The sequence below is a fragment of the Micromesistius poutassou genome, assembly GCF_964030765.1.
Source record: "Micromesistius poutassou genome assembly, chromosome: 7".
Taxonomy (NCBI): domain Eukaryota; kingdom Metazoa; phylum Chordata; class Actinopteri; order Gadiformes; family Gadidae; genus Micromesistius; species Micromesistius poutassou.
The window spans coordinates 18,151,659-18,168,347 of NC_140277.1; the positions used below are offsets into that span (position 1 = coordinate 18,151,659).

The 16,689-nt window shown below is 45.1% G+C and overlaps 1 protein-coding gene across 2 annotated transcripts in view; it reads right to left on the reverse strand.

Annotated features, from left to right (window-relative positions):
• Positions 1-8,031: 8,031 nt before the first annotated feature.
• LOC311350711 (uncharacterized protein) overlaps positions 8,032-16,689 on the reverse strand; it is an 82,711-nt gene continuing 74,053 nt past the window's right edge. Inside the window, exons 1-6 of one of the 2 annotated variants that reach the window (XM_084470777.1) lie at positions 12,296-12,712; positions 12,111-12,210; positions 11,823-11,929; positions 11,436-11,540; positions 10,006-10,065; positions 8,032-8,085 (exon numbers count right to left, since the gene is read on the reverse strand). In XM_084470777.1, coding sequence (XP_084326903.1) covers positions 8,083-8,085; positions 10,006-10,065; positions 11,436-11,540; positions 11,823-11,929; positions 12,111-12,210; positions 12,296-12,559 — 639 coding nt within the window. In that variant the 5' untranslated portion in view covers positions 12,560-12,712 and the 3' untranslated portion in view covers positions 8,032-8,082. Of the gene's footprint in view, positions 8,086-10,005; positions 10,066-11,435; positions 11,541-11,822; positions 11,930-12,110; positions 12,213-12,295; positions 12,713-16,689 lie in introns of those variants that run through there. The other variant, XM_084470778.1, reaches the window with a different exon arrangement.

Here is a 16,689-nt window from a genome sequence, read left to right on the forward strand (position 1 = left end):
ACCTGTTTTCAAAATATAATATTTGAGTTTTATGAATTCAATGGCTTTAAATTTTTTTAAAGAATGGTAGTAATGTTCTTCCATAGTTGAACCAGAACCCTGCCTGTGAATGGAGGTAGTTTAGGGTTTAACCAGAACCCTGCCTGTGAATGGAGGTAGTTTAGGGTTTAACCAGAACCCTGCCTGTGAATGGAGGTAGTTTAGGGTTTAACCAGAACCCTGCCTGTGAATGGAGGTAGTTTAGGGTTTAACCAGAACCCTGCCTGTGAATGGAGGTAGTTTAGGGTTTAACCAGAACCCTGCCTGTGAATGGAGGTAGTTTAGGGTTTAAGCAGAACCCTGCCTGTGAATGGAGGTAGTTTAGGGTTTAACCAGAACCCTGCCTGTGAATGGAGGTAGTTTAGGGTTGAACCAGAACCCTGCCTGTGAATGGAGGTAGTTTAGGGTTGAACCAGAACCCTGCCTGTGAACGGAGGTAGTTTAGGGTTTAACCAGGTTTATCCACGTCCACTAAGGGGAGGGTCTTCATAGGGTACTCAGTAGACCCTCCAGGAACCACAGAGGTTCCTGTCTGGTGGCTGAGACTATTGGACCATACCCCTGATGGTAAAGGTATGATGATCTTATAGGAGACTGGGTTTTCTAAGGCCCACACTGCCAACATCTCTTTGCAATTTGAACGGTTAAAATGTATAAAGTAGTATAATGGATTATAATTAGCATTTCTTTTACCGCCAGCGATCGTAAAACGGCTGATTACGAAGCTCCCTGTTTAAGACCTGCTTCACGTAACAGAAGAGATCATACCTAAAGCTGTAAATAAAGCTGTATATAAATGAAGCCATTCTCTTCAAGACACCAAGAACCATCTGTGATTCAGGATTCAGGATGTTTGTCTGATGTATTTTATAATCTGACAGATCCTTACCTTGGCTCAGTAGGCTGATGTCCATCTTTAGACCGATCAGGTTGTTCCATAGAGCAGGGTTGTGTCATAGAGTTGTCACTCTTCATGGAGACACAGCTGGGTGCAGGGGAGTCTGCTCTCTGCTGCTGGACACTTCTGGATCTTTTTTTACTGAGATTCAAATGTTTTATTGCTTTTCAACAGACATAAATAACCAGAGAACATTGAGTGTGATTGACATCTTCAAACAAAATCAACTCTCAAAGCACACATGCCTCATATGTACTCACACACCCAAGGACAAACAATAGTCAATACATAAAACATTAAAGATAAGACATATCATCTGGTTACAGCATCGGAAAATATGAAAAATAAAGAGAGAAATAAAGAATGAAAAGCTGGTGACGTAAGTTATTACATTATTGTATACACAATAAGAGCACTATAGAGAAAAAAAGTAGTGATATCTAAGGCCAAGTCCACACGTACCAAAACTATCTTTTTTCCCCCCGTTTTCCCCGTCCACACGGATCCATCTCAATACGACTCAACACGCTACTTCATGTTCCAGCGTATAGGTGGCGCTGTTTTAGTTTTAGAAATTCACCGGAAACGGTCACTCAAGTAATAAAGCGTTAACGCAACCCTTTTGATCGTCTCAATTGGCGCACGCATGGCTGTTGTTTGTTTGTAAAATGTGGCTTATGTGGTTGTCCATCAGTCTTTTTTGCTCAGCGTGGTGGCACAGGAGCATAATATTTTGCGTAGTGGTGGGCCGTTATCAGCGTTAACGTGTTGCATTAATGCGAGACTCTTATCGGGCGATAAAAAAAATATCGCCGTTAATCTATTCTCAAAGTTGAACTAACCAGAAGCTGAGTGTTTAATAAAATATACTGTCCATAATCGCGCCATATGCTGGAGACAATGTAGCAATGATAATAGAAACAAATTGGGTGAGCGATGACACGTTTTGGGTTGATCGTGACATCAGAGCGTCAAAATAGTTGGTGTTGTTGTTGTAATAATCCAAATCTTCCTCCGAGCTACCCGCCTTGGTACGGCGGTAGGCGGACACATACCAGACGTCTGCCATCAACCCCGGCCCCGCCGCCGCCCCGGCTGCCGCGACGCGCACCGGAGACGAGCGTGCCGTGGACCTGTAGCGAGAGCGCGTCCCGTTGCCGTTATATTTTCCCGCGTTTGAGTTTGTGATAGTAAGCGTGTAGTAAGTTATACTAGAGTTTGTGATGCATTTTGGAAACCCCTGGTCTAATGCGCCACCTGGCTTGAGAAACCCGTTCTCAAAGACTTACTTTTAGTCATTATTTAGGTAGCACACACATATTATGAAAGCCTTCGGCAGAATTCAAATGAGCCATTTTAATCTAGATTAATCTAGATTAATTCCAAGATTAATCTAGATTTAAAAATTTTATCTATGCCCACCACTCATTTTGCGATAGTAACCCTAATAGGCACAATATCTTCTCCAGCAGGAACACGAGCATGTAGTCGGCCATTGTTGTTGTTATGAGACGTCGTCACAGGTTACAAGAGGTTACGCTCGAGGGGTGTGGTGATGACATCATCGAAACGCAAGTATGCGTATTGGCCATCCAGACGAACACTCAAGGGCTGCGTTTGTGAATTTATTCACCCTGGGACCAGGTTTCAGAAAAGTCCGTTTGCATGCGATGCGTTTACAGGATTCGTTTGGACGATCGGCCAAAACGATGCAAAACATCTGCGTTTAAACCGAAAAGCGTCTCCGTGTGGATGGCCCCTAAGGCTAAACGCTGAATGGATTCACGAGCTGTAAACGTCCTTCTGGCTGCGTGTTCATGTGTAAATAGGTTCTCCTCTCCCCTCCATGGAGCGTTCTAGTAGAGGAAGGTTCTCAGGAGGCCAGCTGGCCTAAGGAAGAGTTCCATGTAGAGTCTGGGCTGCAGACCCAGCCCTCCACCCCCTGACTATGGTTTACATCCCAACATGACCAGTGGCTCATCAACCTGCTACTGGGCTGCTAGGTAAAGTGTGGAGGGGTCCTCTGATGTATACAGTCCAGTGGAGGAGGGACTCTCCTGACCCAGGATGGTTCTGGAGGGTAGAAACAGCCTTCCAGAACATTGGAACATTGTTCTCTCCCAGAAGATATGACCTAGTGTGCCAACGTTCTGGTGCAGTAGCTCAGGAAGTACAGCGATCCTGGCTCCTCCTAGCGGAGTGTGTGAATGCCGTCAGTGTGTGAATGTGTGCATGAATGGATGAATGTTGGCAATAATTGTAAAGCGCTTTGAGTGGCCACTGGTTAAAAAAAGCGCAGTATAAATGCAGTCCATTTACCATTTACAATCTGTGCAGAGTTCACCGCCGGCCACTAGGGGGCAGAATTGGGTTAAAGACAGCTGACCGGCTCAGTTAGGAGTCGCCTTATTGTGTTTGCCAGCATTACAGACGTTCCTGTTACGGAGGTTGAATATTAAGCTGTTAACATAATTCATAAGTTCCTGCTGATATTTATGTTAGACATGTGCATGTAGGAATTACTGGCTGTAGCTTATGTTGTTATTTTGTGTATTGCTGTTGGGCTTCTTCATCTTTGTCATTAAATAAGTAATCTGACATCGAGGAGTGTATTCCTTCAATCTGGTGGCCCCTCCAACAATCAAGGGGTCTAACAACCTGCTCCATCTAGCTTGGACCGCTCCAGTACACATGATTTAGGGTTTTAAACTGACTTCTCTTCACATGTTATTGCCATTATTGAGAATTCTGAGCCACTCAGACTAATGATGGAGTCATGATGTATCACTGCTGAGCTCTGAGATGGACAACAGTCACAGACAGAGAGATCCTCTTCTTACCTCCCAGCTTTGCTCTGGAGGACATGTTCCCCAGACAGAGTGGTCTGAGAGGTAGGACCCCCCTCCTCTCTCTCCTCATCCATAGTAGACTGGAGACCTGGACACAAACACAACTACAGATTGTTTCTCTGGTCATTCAGTGTTTGGTTATTCCCTGCTTTTCTAGAACCTTCTTATTGCCGCTCATTGCTGTTCATTGCTGCTCTCAGTCTCAACGAGGGCAAAGACGTGGAGACGCTGCCCAGTGTTTACTACAAACCACTGATAACTTTATCACTCACACAGAACGTCTCAGGGCTTCAAGTGCGTCTGCAGGGGAACCAGAAGACAGATACGCTCACTATGAGGAAATCATCCTCTGAGGTTTTCTGTCCTGTTGAACCAGTCTGACTGACGACCTAAACGGACGTCCTCATGACGTTGAATGCACGCACAATGACAATAATGAGAATAGTACAATTTAAATGATCATTATGATATTAATAGTAATAATAACAATAAAAATAATATAATAACTCAATAAGATTAATTGTAATACATATCATAATACAATTTCAACAAAATACTTATAAATAAATAATAAATAAATCTTATTATAATTTTACAAGTAGTAATAATATTAATGATATTAAACATAATATTCAAATCCTTATTTGATGAAGTTCGAATAAAGATGAATACAGTTTTAATGGCAATAAATGTCGACATACAAACCAATTAATTAACAATGTCAGAAGTGTCAAGTAGACCAAAGTTTACAAAGCAGTAACATTACATTACATTTTCATGAATATAACCTACGAATTATGATATGACGGAGCGTGGTGACTACAGTACCTCGTCTTCTCCCTGCTGTGATGAAGAGCTCCGCACCAAACCGTCCAAGACAACAAGGAAAGGAGGACGTTGTGAACCAACCAGTTGGACCAGTTCCCCTCCCAGTTTAAACTCCTGTCAGACTAACCTCTTATAGGCTGCTGTTCCATAACTTCACTCAGTGATGAAGAATAACCACTTTATTAAAATATGAACGATGGACAGAGCTGTGATGTCTAGAAGCTCAGAGAAATACAAAGAGACACTTGATGGTTCAAACAGCAGGTAGAGACACTCTGATGCATCGCCTCACACGTCCTCCTCAGTTACAGAAAATAAATACCAGGAATTCATGAGCACTTTACCATACATTAATGAAACATTCATTAACATTAGTGAATGCAGTAATAACCAGTATTATACACTATCAGCATGGGAAACTTAATACGATTAACATGTGTATTTAGTTCACAGGGACACTATTAGTAAACATGAACACCATTATGAAATGATTACTATTCATTAACTGTTAATGCTTTTGACTGCATTAACTAATGTAAATTCATGGTTAATGTTTTATTATTAAGGTATTTAATGTATTAATGTACCTTATTGTAAAGTGTTCCCATGATTTCCATGAAGAGAAATGTAGATAAAGTAGAGAATAGAAACACGTGACCTAGAGAAGGCCTCTCCTGTGTTCCAGGTGATCAGTACAATCTCACAAAGATCAAATCCTCACCACACGTCTTCTTCCTCATACCAAACCTGTGGCGGCCACGCCTCCATTCATACCATCACTCTGTTGATCTCAAACACAGCGAGACGGTGGCTGACCTTCACTTTAATGGGTTTTCATTGGAAAAGCATTTTAAACACAGAAGGTTAAAACAGTACAGGTTCATACCGGTTTAGATCTCAGCTTCTTAACTGTTTCTGCTCATTAAGAGTAAGAAAGGAAAAGACTGGACATAAACAAAGATAAATGTAATAAATAACTGATGTTAAATGTTCATATCCGGTCTGCTCTGGTAGGGGTGAAGTTCCACTGATTATTAACTGAATGTATTCAATAATGTGATAAAGGGTCCATAAGGGTGGCAGGTCCATGCTGTCTGATTCCTATGTGCTGGTCTGTATCTTAAGGCTGGAGTCGGTTTCTCCCTGATGAAGATGTGTCTCATGGTGTCAGTTGGTCGTTAGGGCGGTTCCAGCAGCAGCTATTTCCTGGTGAGGCCTTCTCCTGACTGGCAGCCAACTCATTAACATAACACATACCTCCTCTTGTTAGGAACGGTTTAGTTGGCATCAAGAGGTGCCATTCACACGCCCTCTTGTGATGTCAGTCTCCTCACTCCTACAAGATGTTTGGTAGCTGTTGAGAGACGGTGACATCACAAGAGGGCGTGTCATTGAAGGATGTACATCCTCTAGGTGGCACAACCTACAACCTAAGATGAATATTAATGAGGGGATAGCCAGAGATTATCCAATCATGTTGGTTTAAATCCCTGATCCAATCCAAAAAGGCTAAAATCTGTCACGTGACCGCAAGGAAGGTAACTTAAATTGTTATGTATATTAAACTAATGTTAGTTGAACGCATTTCTCTGATAGGGTTAGGGTTATGGTTAGGGTTAGGTCTTAGGGTTACGGTTATGGTTAGGGTTAGGGGAAAGTCGTCAATTCTTACAAAGGGTTACGCAATTCTTATTAGGATTTAACATTACATGAATGAGGAACTTGCGTTTCCATGGGTAAAAGTGTTAACATAACAGATTTCATACTTCCTATGGGAAAATCCCATACAAATCCGTCCCAAATAATAATTACGCATCTAGGAATTTTGGGTTAGGGTTGGTGCAGTGGCGATCTTAGCCCTGTGGGGGCTCCAGGCAAAGGTGACTAGAATTGTTGACGGGGGGGCTGGCGTAGAAAAATTGCATGATTGCTTCACGCGTTACCAGGGAGACAGTCAATGCGTGAGTGATTGGACATCCCGACCCTGCTATTATGACGGGATTTTTATAAAAACAATAGATGTGGGAAAAAAATATAAATAGGGCATTTTGGGGGCCCCAAAAGGCCTCTATGGGGCCTTCTATGGGGCCTAGGGCTCAAGGAAAGTGGCTGGTTTGCCTAACAGTATGGCCCGCCCCTGGGTTGGTGACAGTTCCTTAAGAAATACGTAAGTGGTGATTTAATGACAAAAACGTCCACCAGGTGTCTCAAGTGAGTCGAATTCTAAGAATTGCGTAAGTTTAGTAACATTTAAGTTACTCCAGAGCCGTAAGAAATACTTAAGTGTACTGTAAGAACGATGAAACCCTAGTAGTAATTAAGTAATTTTCAGCAAGAACAATGACCCCTTCCAATGAACAGTGAAGTGGAGTCAGTGGCGGATTTAGAAAATTGGGGGCCCAAGGCGAAGATATGTATGGGGCCCACCTCATCCGATCTTTAAAAAAAGAGAAAAAAAAAGTACAGACTGAATGGTGGATAGGCAGGTAAAGCTAATCTACACAGAAGTAAAGGTTGGAGATGAGAAAAAAAATATTCCCCTTTAAACCCTGCATACACTTCTTTACTCCAAAATGAAGATGGCGAGCAGAGAACACACAAAGTGTAGCAGTACACAAACTACAGATAACACCTGTCTTTACCAAAATGCCAGGAAAACCAGCACTGTTTATTATTTTTTTTAAGATCAAATCAATATCAATATAACAGTAAGACAAGTAGTTATGGTAAACCCCCACAAACAGTTCTATACTTAGTAAATATTGCCAAGAGGAATAATTGACTTTGTATACGTGAGGTTGCAATTGTCATTGCACTTGAGATTGAACATTTCAAACAAACCTATATATATTTTAAAAGAAAGAGAGAAAGAGAGAGAAAAGATCGATTGTTCTCCACATCACACGCTTCTGACACAGTCCTACTTATTAATGTCTTCACCTAGCGCCACTTCACAGCTAGCTGCTGCTGCTGCTGTAACGGCATGTTCAACACTTTGGACGTTGTTGTTCCTGTCTGTATCCCCAACAATATCCGTAAAAAAGTGTGTCCTCTTTGGCAGCATTACCAAATACTTAAAGAGGGGAAGTGAGGGTATAGGGAAGGGGGGAGGTTAAGGTATAGGGGAGACAGCAGGGGGACAAGGGAGGGGGACAACATCAGTATACATTTCAACATCTGTGCGCACAGTGAAACAATTCTGGGATGTGATTCAAAAACCATCGGTTCATCGTGAGACCATCTGACCCTAACTCTGTCCCTAACACTGAACCATGAGGAACCCATGAAGGAACCAAGGAACCCTTGAAGGAACCAGGAACCCTCGTAAGAACAAGGAACCCTTGAGAAACAAGGAACCCTTGAGAAACAAGGAACCCTTGACAACCTGTGACTTAAGTCACGTCCTGCGAGGTAGACGTTGAATCCGAAGTCTCCACCGTCCAGCTCTGATGAGGCACCGTCGGTGGGTCACTGAAATGTTGCAAGAGGAAAAACACAAATCGTTAGCCTCATAGCATAATCTGTTGTTAGCCATAGGCCAACGATGTCCATTACTCTATGAGGCTACCGATGACGATTACGCTATGAGGCTAGCGATATCAACTATGCTATGAGGCTAATGATACCAATTATGCTACAATATCAATTATACAATATCAATACTAACGATCTAGATAACACTGACGTTAACAATATCCATTATGCTATGAAGCTAAGGATAAATTATGCTAGGAGGCTACCGATATCGACTATGCTTTGAGGCTAAAGATATGATTATGCTATGAGGCTATTGATGTCGATTACGCTATGAGGCTTACGATATCCATTATGCTAAAAGGCTTACGATATCCATTATGTTAAAAGGCTAACGATATCCATTTTGCTTTGAGGCCAACGATATAAATGATCTAACTGCACCGGTCCAATGGAATAATGGCCATGCTTCATACTGATGTTTTTATTACTCTCGTACACCGCTTGACACCGTGAAAACTACAAAAAAGGACGATAAACAATACTTAAATCTCAAGCTTAACACAGAAATGAACTTAATATTACAACTGTGAATAAACTCATTACCGTGTGCACCTCTTGGACCGTGAACAGAATTATATCCGCATCGTAACTTACGTCCATTACGTATAACACACGATTTAAACTTCCTGTCAAAGGTCGGGTCCCGTGACCAACTACGTCACAGGCATAATTTTTTAAACATTTACCTTCATGAATTACAAAACATTTATCTTACATGAATTACACTAGAAATATATATATATATATTGCATCGAATTTACAATAATTTTCATAGGGAACTTAGAACAATAACCAAAACAACGTCTCTGGGACAGTTACAAATAATGCTATTAGGCTAACAATGTTGATTATGCTTTGAGGCTACTGATATTGATTATGCTATGAGGCTAATGAAATCAATTATGCTATTATGCTACAATTAAGCAATAGATCACGACAGGCTGTGGTATACGGTCATTATACCAGTTAAGGGGCATTGTCCGTCCCAACGTGCAGCGGAGGGACGGTGACACCCTTAACTGTGGATGCCTGCAAAGTGTACAGCGGTTGCTATGCAACACACTGTAGCATCCTTCAGAGAGAAGGCTAGGCTAGAGACGGTAGCTTGGTTCGCCGGCAATTTAGCCTACTATCGAGTTCACTCACCGTGTGTCTATTGCTTTACAACATTTCCACCCTCTCCAGCAATGAACATCATTTTAGGCTTCAGTGAACTATGCTATTGCTTTATATATAAATAAACAACAGTTAAAGTTAGGCGCGGAGTGATACTGGAATCCGTAAACTGAACGGGCGTCATAGCTGTGTGTATACGCTCAATATACAACAGTTGGGAACCAATCAGATCTCTTGATTTAAGCCACCCGTTTTATAATCTCAATTATACTATGAGGCTAACAATATCCATTATGCTATGAAGCTAACGATATAAATTATGCTAGGAAGCTAACAATGTCCAGCTATGAGGCTAACGATGTCCAGCTATGAGGCTAACGATGTCCAGCTAGGAGGCTAACCACATTCCGGGTCTCCCTCCAGATAGGTGGCTCCTCCATCAGCTCTCCTCAGCTGAGGGTTCCTGATCATTTTGTCCACGATTTTTTTAGTTAATTCAATGTGTTGAAATTGTAAATTATACATGAAAGTACTTTTCTTTGGAAAATTTAAGTTTAAATAATTCTGAATCAAAGCGCTGTCTTGAATGTAGAAGATAGACTAGAAGATTAATTTCATATTTGAAACTTCAACATGCACACTTGAGAATTTGTAATTCAGGACTATAGTAAAACATTATGTGAATTGAACAGCATAGCTCTGGTGGTGAAACGATGTAAAAAAACAGTTGGTATTAACCTTCCAAAGACTTGTCCCATCGTAGTCCTCGTCTCGCTCCTGGTTGGTCGTCAGCTTCATCTGTTCACAATACAAACACATTAAAAGGGTGATGTTACGTCACCAGGTGTGAGTGTGACCAGCTGTTACGTTTTAGTTGTGTTGTAGTGTCCACCTAGATCAGGGTTTCTCAACGGGGGCGGCAGCGCCCCCTGGGGGGCGTTCGTAGAACCTAGGGGGGCGCTGGGAACGAACACGGGGCAAATTTGCTTGAGTAGTGGTCATTATTTTGAACTTTTTAAACATGGTTTTCAAATATTTTCGGTGCAAAAATAGGATAACTGAAATAAAAAAGCATATCCTCATATTTTCTAACCCCTCTATCGTCTCATCTACTTTTTACTTTATGCTCAGTGCCGTCATGATCGCCATGGTAACGCAGATAAACAAACCCGCCTCATCGCAGCAGCGTGGTGCTTTCAGAAACTATTTCGCCCCAACCCCCCGGACTTCCACTGGTTGGTTTGCGGGACATGCAAAGCAAGCGGTGGATGGGGCATTACACTAAGCAACATGAATCTCATCCATATTACACAGTAAGGCAACATAATACGTGAATAAAGATAACTCAGCTTAGCATGCTAATTGTAAACAATATAACGTGCGCATTACATGTAGACCACCGCAACGTCGCTCATTACGTCTGCGAACCGATAAACACTTACTTTCATAAAGTACGCACACCAACCGTCACATACGCATTTAACACTGATGTTACAGGCGCTGAACTTGTATAGTAACAAACTACTTTAATTACTATTTGGCCGCGAACTTAAACGTGCTACTCGCCAACTCAGAACGAAGCGGATAAAGGCTGCACATGCGCAGCGTTGCTAGGCAACGTCACGTAGACAAAGGGAGTCTTTCGTACACATATTGAACCCAAGTTCACGGGTTAACGGTTCAATAACCAATAAAAATGTACACAAGCACTGTCACGTATTAAACTTCAATAGCTGAGTAATAAAACCTTTTAATAAAACTCTGAATACACATTTTCTTGTCCAGAAGAAACCAAAACGGCACAGAAGTTTTTTATTCAAGCAATGTAGCACGAGTTGGAGTGGAGTTGGTAACGGATATAGCCTACCCACGGGTGTCGCAATTATTATTTTTTAAACAAAATCAACAATAATAATGGGGGGGCGCCAGAGGATCAGGGTAAGGTAAGGGGGGCGTTTGCTCAAAAAAGGTTGAGAAACACTGACCTAGATGTACGCTGGATAAACTATAGTAGTAGCAGCAGCTGATGTGACCTTAATTACTTCAAATCACAGCTTTGGCTAAAATTCACAGAATGAAAAACTAATTAACACCCTCTACAATCGTTAATTAAAAAGATTGAATAATTAAAAAGAACCTCCAGGTGTCAAGTGCTTGGTGATGGTTACCTTCCTGTCCCCAGTCTCCAGTCCAGCCTGGTGCCCCATTCCTGGTCCAGGGGGATCAGGATACCCTCTGGTCCCCAGCCTCCGGTCCAGCCTGGTACCCCATGCCTGGTCGAGAGGGATATGATCCAGGAAGGGGGAATCTGGTTAGCTGATGGTCCCCAGCTCCTACAGTCCACCCTGGTGCCCCAGGCCTGCTCTAGGGGATCTAGTTACCTTACAGTCCACCCTGGTGCCCCAGGCCTGCTCTAGGGGATCTAGTTACCCTACAGTCCACCCTGGGGCCCCAGGCCTGCTCTAGTGGATCTAGTTACCCTACAGTCCACCCTGGTGCCCCAGGCCTGCTCTAGTGGATCTAGTTACCCTACAGTCCACCCTGGTGCCCCATACCTGGTCCAGTGGGATCAGGTCTATATCCTCCGGTCTCCCATTCCTGGTCCAGGGGGATCTGGATACCCACTGGTCCCCAGCCTCCGGTCTAGCCTGGTACCCCATGCCTGGTCCAGGGAGATCAAGTTAGCTGCTGGTCCCCAGCCTCTAGTAGTCTACCCTGGTGCCCCAGGCCTGGTCTAGGGGATCTAGTTACCCTACAGTCTAATTAAGTGCTTTGAGTTTGAGAAAAGCGCTATACAAATCCAATGTATCATCATCATCATCATCATCCCTGGTGCCCCATACCTGGTCCAGCGGGATCTGGTCTCTGGTCTCCCATGCCTGGTCTAGGAGATCTGGTCACCTGCTGGTCCTCAGCCTCTGGTCCACCCTGGTCCTGGAGATCCTGTGAAGTCAGACAGCATCTTTATAGACCCTTGCACATAGCGGTCTTCAATCTAACTACCAACCCCCCCGCAGAAGCCCCTCACCTTGAGCTGGAATGACGATGGAGATCTTGGGGTGCTTTGGTCGTCTCGTTGCAAAATACAGCCAACAGACTTACCTTGAGCAGATCTAGTAGTTTGTTGCTGTTGGTTCATGTACAAATAATTGACTATACATTTCATAACCCCCCATTTAGCAAATAATTCCCACCCATAAACAAGGCTGACAACAGTACAAAATAACAAACTGTTCTCATGCCTTTTGTCTACTTCCTTACTACTCTCTGAAACATTGCATGCACATCGCATGAGCGTTGCCTTACTGATCAGGGTGTGATCTGATTGACCAGAGATGCATGCTGGGATACTGTGCCATCTGACGCCTACAGTTCTGTAGCCGTTCCCCCTCAGGAGAAACCAAGTTTTCAAAAGGCTGTCGTGACATCAGTTACATGACCTGGAACGTCCGTCAAGACCGTGACAGGGACTCCCCAAGAAGAAACGCCAACAGGTAGGCTGTGAGGCTCCCCCTCTCGGCGACTAGAATACAACCCAGCTCTTACAGGAGAGAATCATGGAGCACATTTTAACGTTCCTCTTCATAGACCTTGAAGCCCCAGTGAGGCTTTCTTCACCTCCACTTCTGAAGAAGAGCACAACTGCAATGCAATGGTTTCCGATTCAAGGGGGACCCATCTCCCAGGTCCAACTAGTCTCGTCGTTACAATTCAGCCCGAGAAGGGCTGAATTGTAGACTGGTTCATCTTCCATCTTCAGTCAGTTGGTTGGTTTCTCACCCGATTCTGTCCATTCGGAATGCCGTTAGTCCATCTTCCATTGTACCAAGTAGCCATTGTCACTTCCCATTGTTTGCATGATTCAGTCACACTGGAGTGCAAGCTACATGACAATCAAGTCATCCTGTCCAGTGTGTAGAAGGGTCAAATTGAGATCCAGATGCTAGATCGCTCCAGGCTCTTGCTGTATTCAACACCCACTTTGTTATCCTCTTTGATTTAGGCCACAGACTTGAGTCATCCAGAAACGTCCGACCAAAAGACACTCAAGGGTGTTTCAGGAAGAGTAGCGTCCTGCTATAGCTGAAAATTTAAATGTTAATGTAATACAAGCCAAGTAGAAGTAGAAAGATTGCCCCTCACACATGTAGTGCCCAGTACCAGGTTAAAGAATGCCCCTCTCACACTGAGTGCCCCTTGCCAGGGCAACGATTGCCCCTCTCACACTGAGTGCCCCATGCCAGGGCAACGAGTGCCCCTCTCACACTGAGTGCCACTTGCCAGGGCAACTATTGCCCCTCTCACACATAGTGCCCCGTGTCAGGGCAACGATTGCCCCTCTCACACATAGTGCCCCATGCCAGGGCAACTATTGCCCCTCTCACACATAGTGCCCCTTGCCAGGGCAACGATTGCCCCTCTCACACATAGTGCCCCTTGCCAGGGCAACGATTGCCCCTCTCACACCGAGTGCCCCTTGCCAGGGCAACGATTGCCCCTCTCACACATAGTGCCCCGTGTCAGGGCAACGATTGCCCCTCTCACACATAGTGCCCCATGCCAGGGCAACGATTGCCCCTCTCACACATAGTGCCCCATGCCAGGGCAACGATTGCCCCTCTCACACATAGTGCCCCATGCCAGGGCAACGATTGCCCCTCTCACACAGTGCCCCATGCCAGGGCAACGATTGCCCCTCTCACACAGTGCCCCATGCCAGGGCAACGATTGCCCCTCACATGAAGTATTGCCCCATGCAATGCAAAGATTGCCCGTCTCACACTTAGTGCCCCATGCCAGGGCAACGATTGCCCCCTCACACTTAGTGCCACATGCAAGGTTAAAGATCACCACTCTCACACTGTAGTGCCCCGTGCATAGGCAAAGACTGCCCCTCACACACAGTACCCCATGACATGCAAAGATTGCCTCTCTCATATGTAGTGACCCAGGCCAGGTTAAAGATTGCCCCTCACACTTAGTGCCCCATGCCAGGTTAAAGATTGCCCCGTACCAGGTTAAAGATAACCCCCCTTTATTTTCAGTTATTAGATTGTGCATTATACACAAAGGATTACAATACTGAAAGGAATACAAAGCCAAACAAGGTACTGTAAAATAAGCCATAATACCTACCTGAGGTGTCAGATTCAAATTGTGTCCAAAATTCTCAGAACTCTTTCCGGTATTGTCCGACGTTGGTGATTGATGGAGCGCAAGGTGTCTCCAAAACATAAACGAGGTTGACTCCCGTCCCTGAATGGACGTCTGACAGAACAGTGGTTTCCTGAGTGAGTATCCTTCAGATGCAAACTGATGAGGCAGAGGACAGGCCCAGGGTTGGATAGGAGTAGCGAGAAGGACCGCCTAGTGTTGGGTTTGTAGGTCTTTGAGAGAGAGACCAGTGGAGGTTTTGACGGAGAGACCAGCAGTGGGTTTGTAGGTCTTTGAGAGAGTAGAGACCAGTGGTGGGTTTTGACGGAGAGACCAGCAGTGGGTTTGTAGGTCTTTGAGAGAGGAGACACCAGTGGTGGGTTTGACGGATTGAACAGTGGAGGTTTTGATGGAGAGACCAGTGGAGGGTTTATAGGTCCTTGAGAGAGGAGAGACCAGTAGTGGGTTTGACATTGAGACCAGTGGTGGGTTTGACGGATTGACCAGTGGAGGTTTTGACGGAGAGACCAGTGAAGGTTTAGACGAAGAGACCAGTTGTGGCATTGTAGGTCTTTGAGAGAGGAGAGACCAGCACTGGGTTTGTAGGTCTTTGAGAGAGGAGAGACCAGTGATGGGTTTGACAGAGACCAGCGCTGGGTTTGTAGGTCTTTGAGAGAGACCAGTGGAGGGTTTGTAGGTCTTTGAGAGAGGAGAGACCAGTGGAGGGTTTGTAGGTTTTTGAGAGAGGAGAGACCAGTGGTTGGTTTGACGGAGACCAGCGGTGGGTTTGTAGGTCCTTGAGAGAGGAGAGACCAGTGGAGGGTTTGACTGAGAGACCAGTGGAGGGTTTGACTGAGAGACCAGTGGAGGGTTTGACTGAGAGACCAGTGGAGGGTTTGACTGAGAGACCAGTGGTGGGTTTGACGGAGACCAGCCGTGGGTTTGTAGGTCTTTGAGAGAGGAGAGACCAGCTGTTTAACGGAGAGACCAGTGGAGGGTTTGTAGGTCTTTGAGAGGAGAGACCAGCAGTGGGTTTGTAGGTCTTTGAGAGTCAGGGTCAGACCAGTGGTGGGGGGCTGGTGGGTCAGACCAGTAGTGGGGGTGCTGGTGGGTCAGACCAGTGGTGGGGGGACTGGTAGGTCAGACGAGTAGTGGGGGGCTGGTGGGTCAGACAACTGGTGGGGGGGCTGGTGGGTCAGACCACTGGTGGGGGGGCTGGTGGGTCAGACCAGTGGTGGGGCGGCTGGTGGGTCAGACCAGTGGTGGGGCGGCTGGTGGGTCAGACCAGTGGTGGGGGCGCTGGTGGGTCAGACCAGTGGTGGGGGGGCTGGGGCTTGAAGGTGTACGGAGGGAAACGTTGGAACGTGCTCCGTGGTTCTCAGGTGCAGGAACCAGGTTGGGTTCTAGTTGCTGAGAGGGACAGCCCTCACATCTCACCCCCTGGTGTGTCTCCTTGAGGAGTCCCTGTCGCCATCCTGAAGGACGTGCCAGTTCATGTAACTGACATGACGACGGCCTCTTAAACACTTGGGTTCCCCTGAGGGGGAACGTCTACACAACTGAAGGCCTCAAACAGCGCAGAACCCTAGCATGCATCTCTGGTCAGTCAGATCACACCCTTATCAGTAGGACAACACACATGGGATGTGATGCAATGTTGAGGAATTTAGTAGGAAAGTGGACGGAAAAAGTATTTTCTAGGGACGAATGAAAAGTATTTTCTAGGGACGAATGAGAGGCATGAGAACGGGGGGGGGGGGGGGAGAGAGAGAGAGAGAGAGAGAGAGAGAGAGAGAGAGAGAGAGAGAGAGAGCGAGCGCCTACAAGGGGCGGGGCAGGGCCTATGAGGGGTAGGGCCTATGAGGGGCGGGACAGGGCCTATGGGGGGGGGGGGGGGGCAGGTCCTACAAGGGAACCGGTTAAAACTAAACCCTGTCAGCCCACAACATTAAAAGAAAATGTGGTGACTTACAGTTAGCAGTTTCTTCTTCTTCATGGTTCGATCGTTATACTCACAGAATCAGTTTCTTCTTCTTGAGCTGTGAAGGAGAGCAACGACATTAGTTTTACAGCTAGTTGTGTGTGTGTGTGTGTGTGTGTGTGTGTGTGTGTGTGTGTGTGTGTGTGTTTTGATTAGTGATTAATCCTATCAAAATAAGTTATTAGAATAAGTTATTTTTTCCCATTTAACTACGACGGTAACCGAATGCGTCGTCATTGTGTGACGTCATGTCCCCGCCCCCTACGTCTTCCACCAACTCCATCATC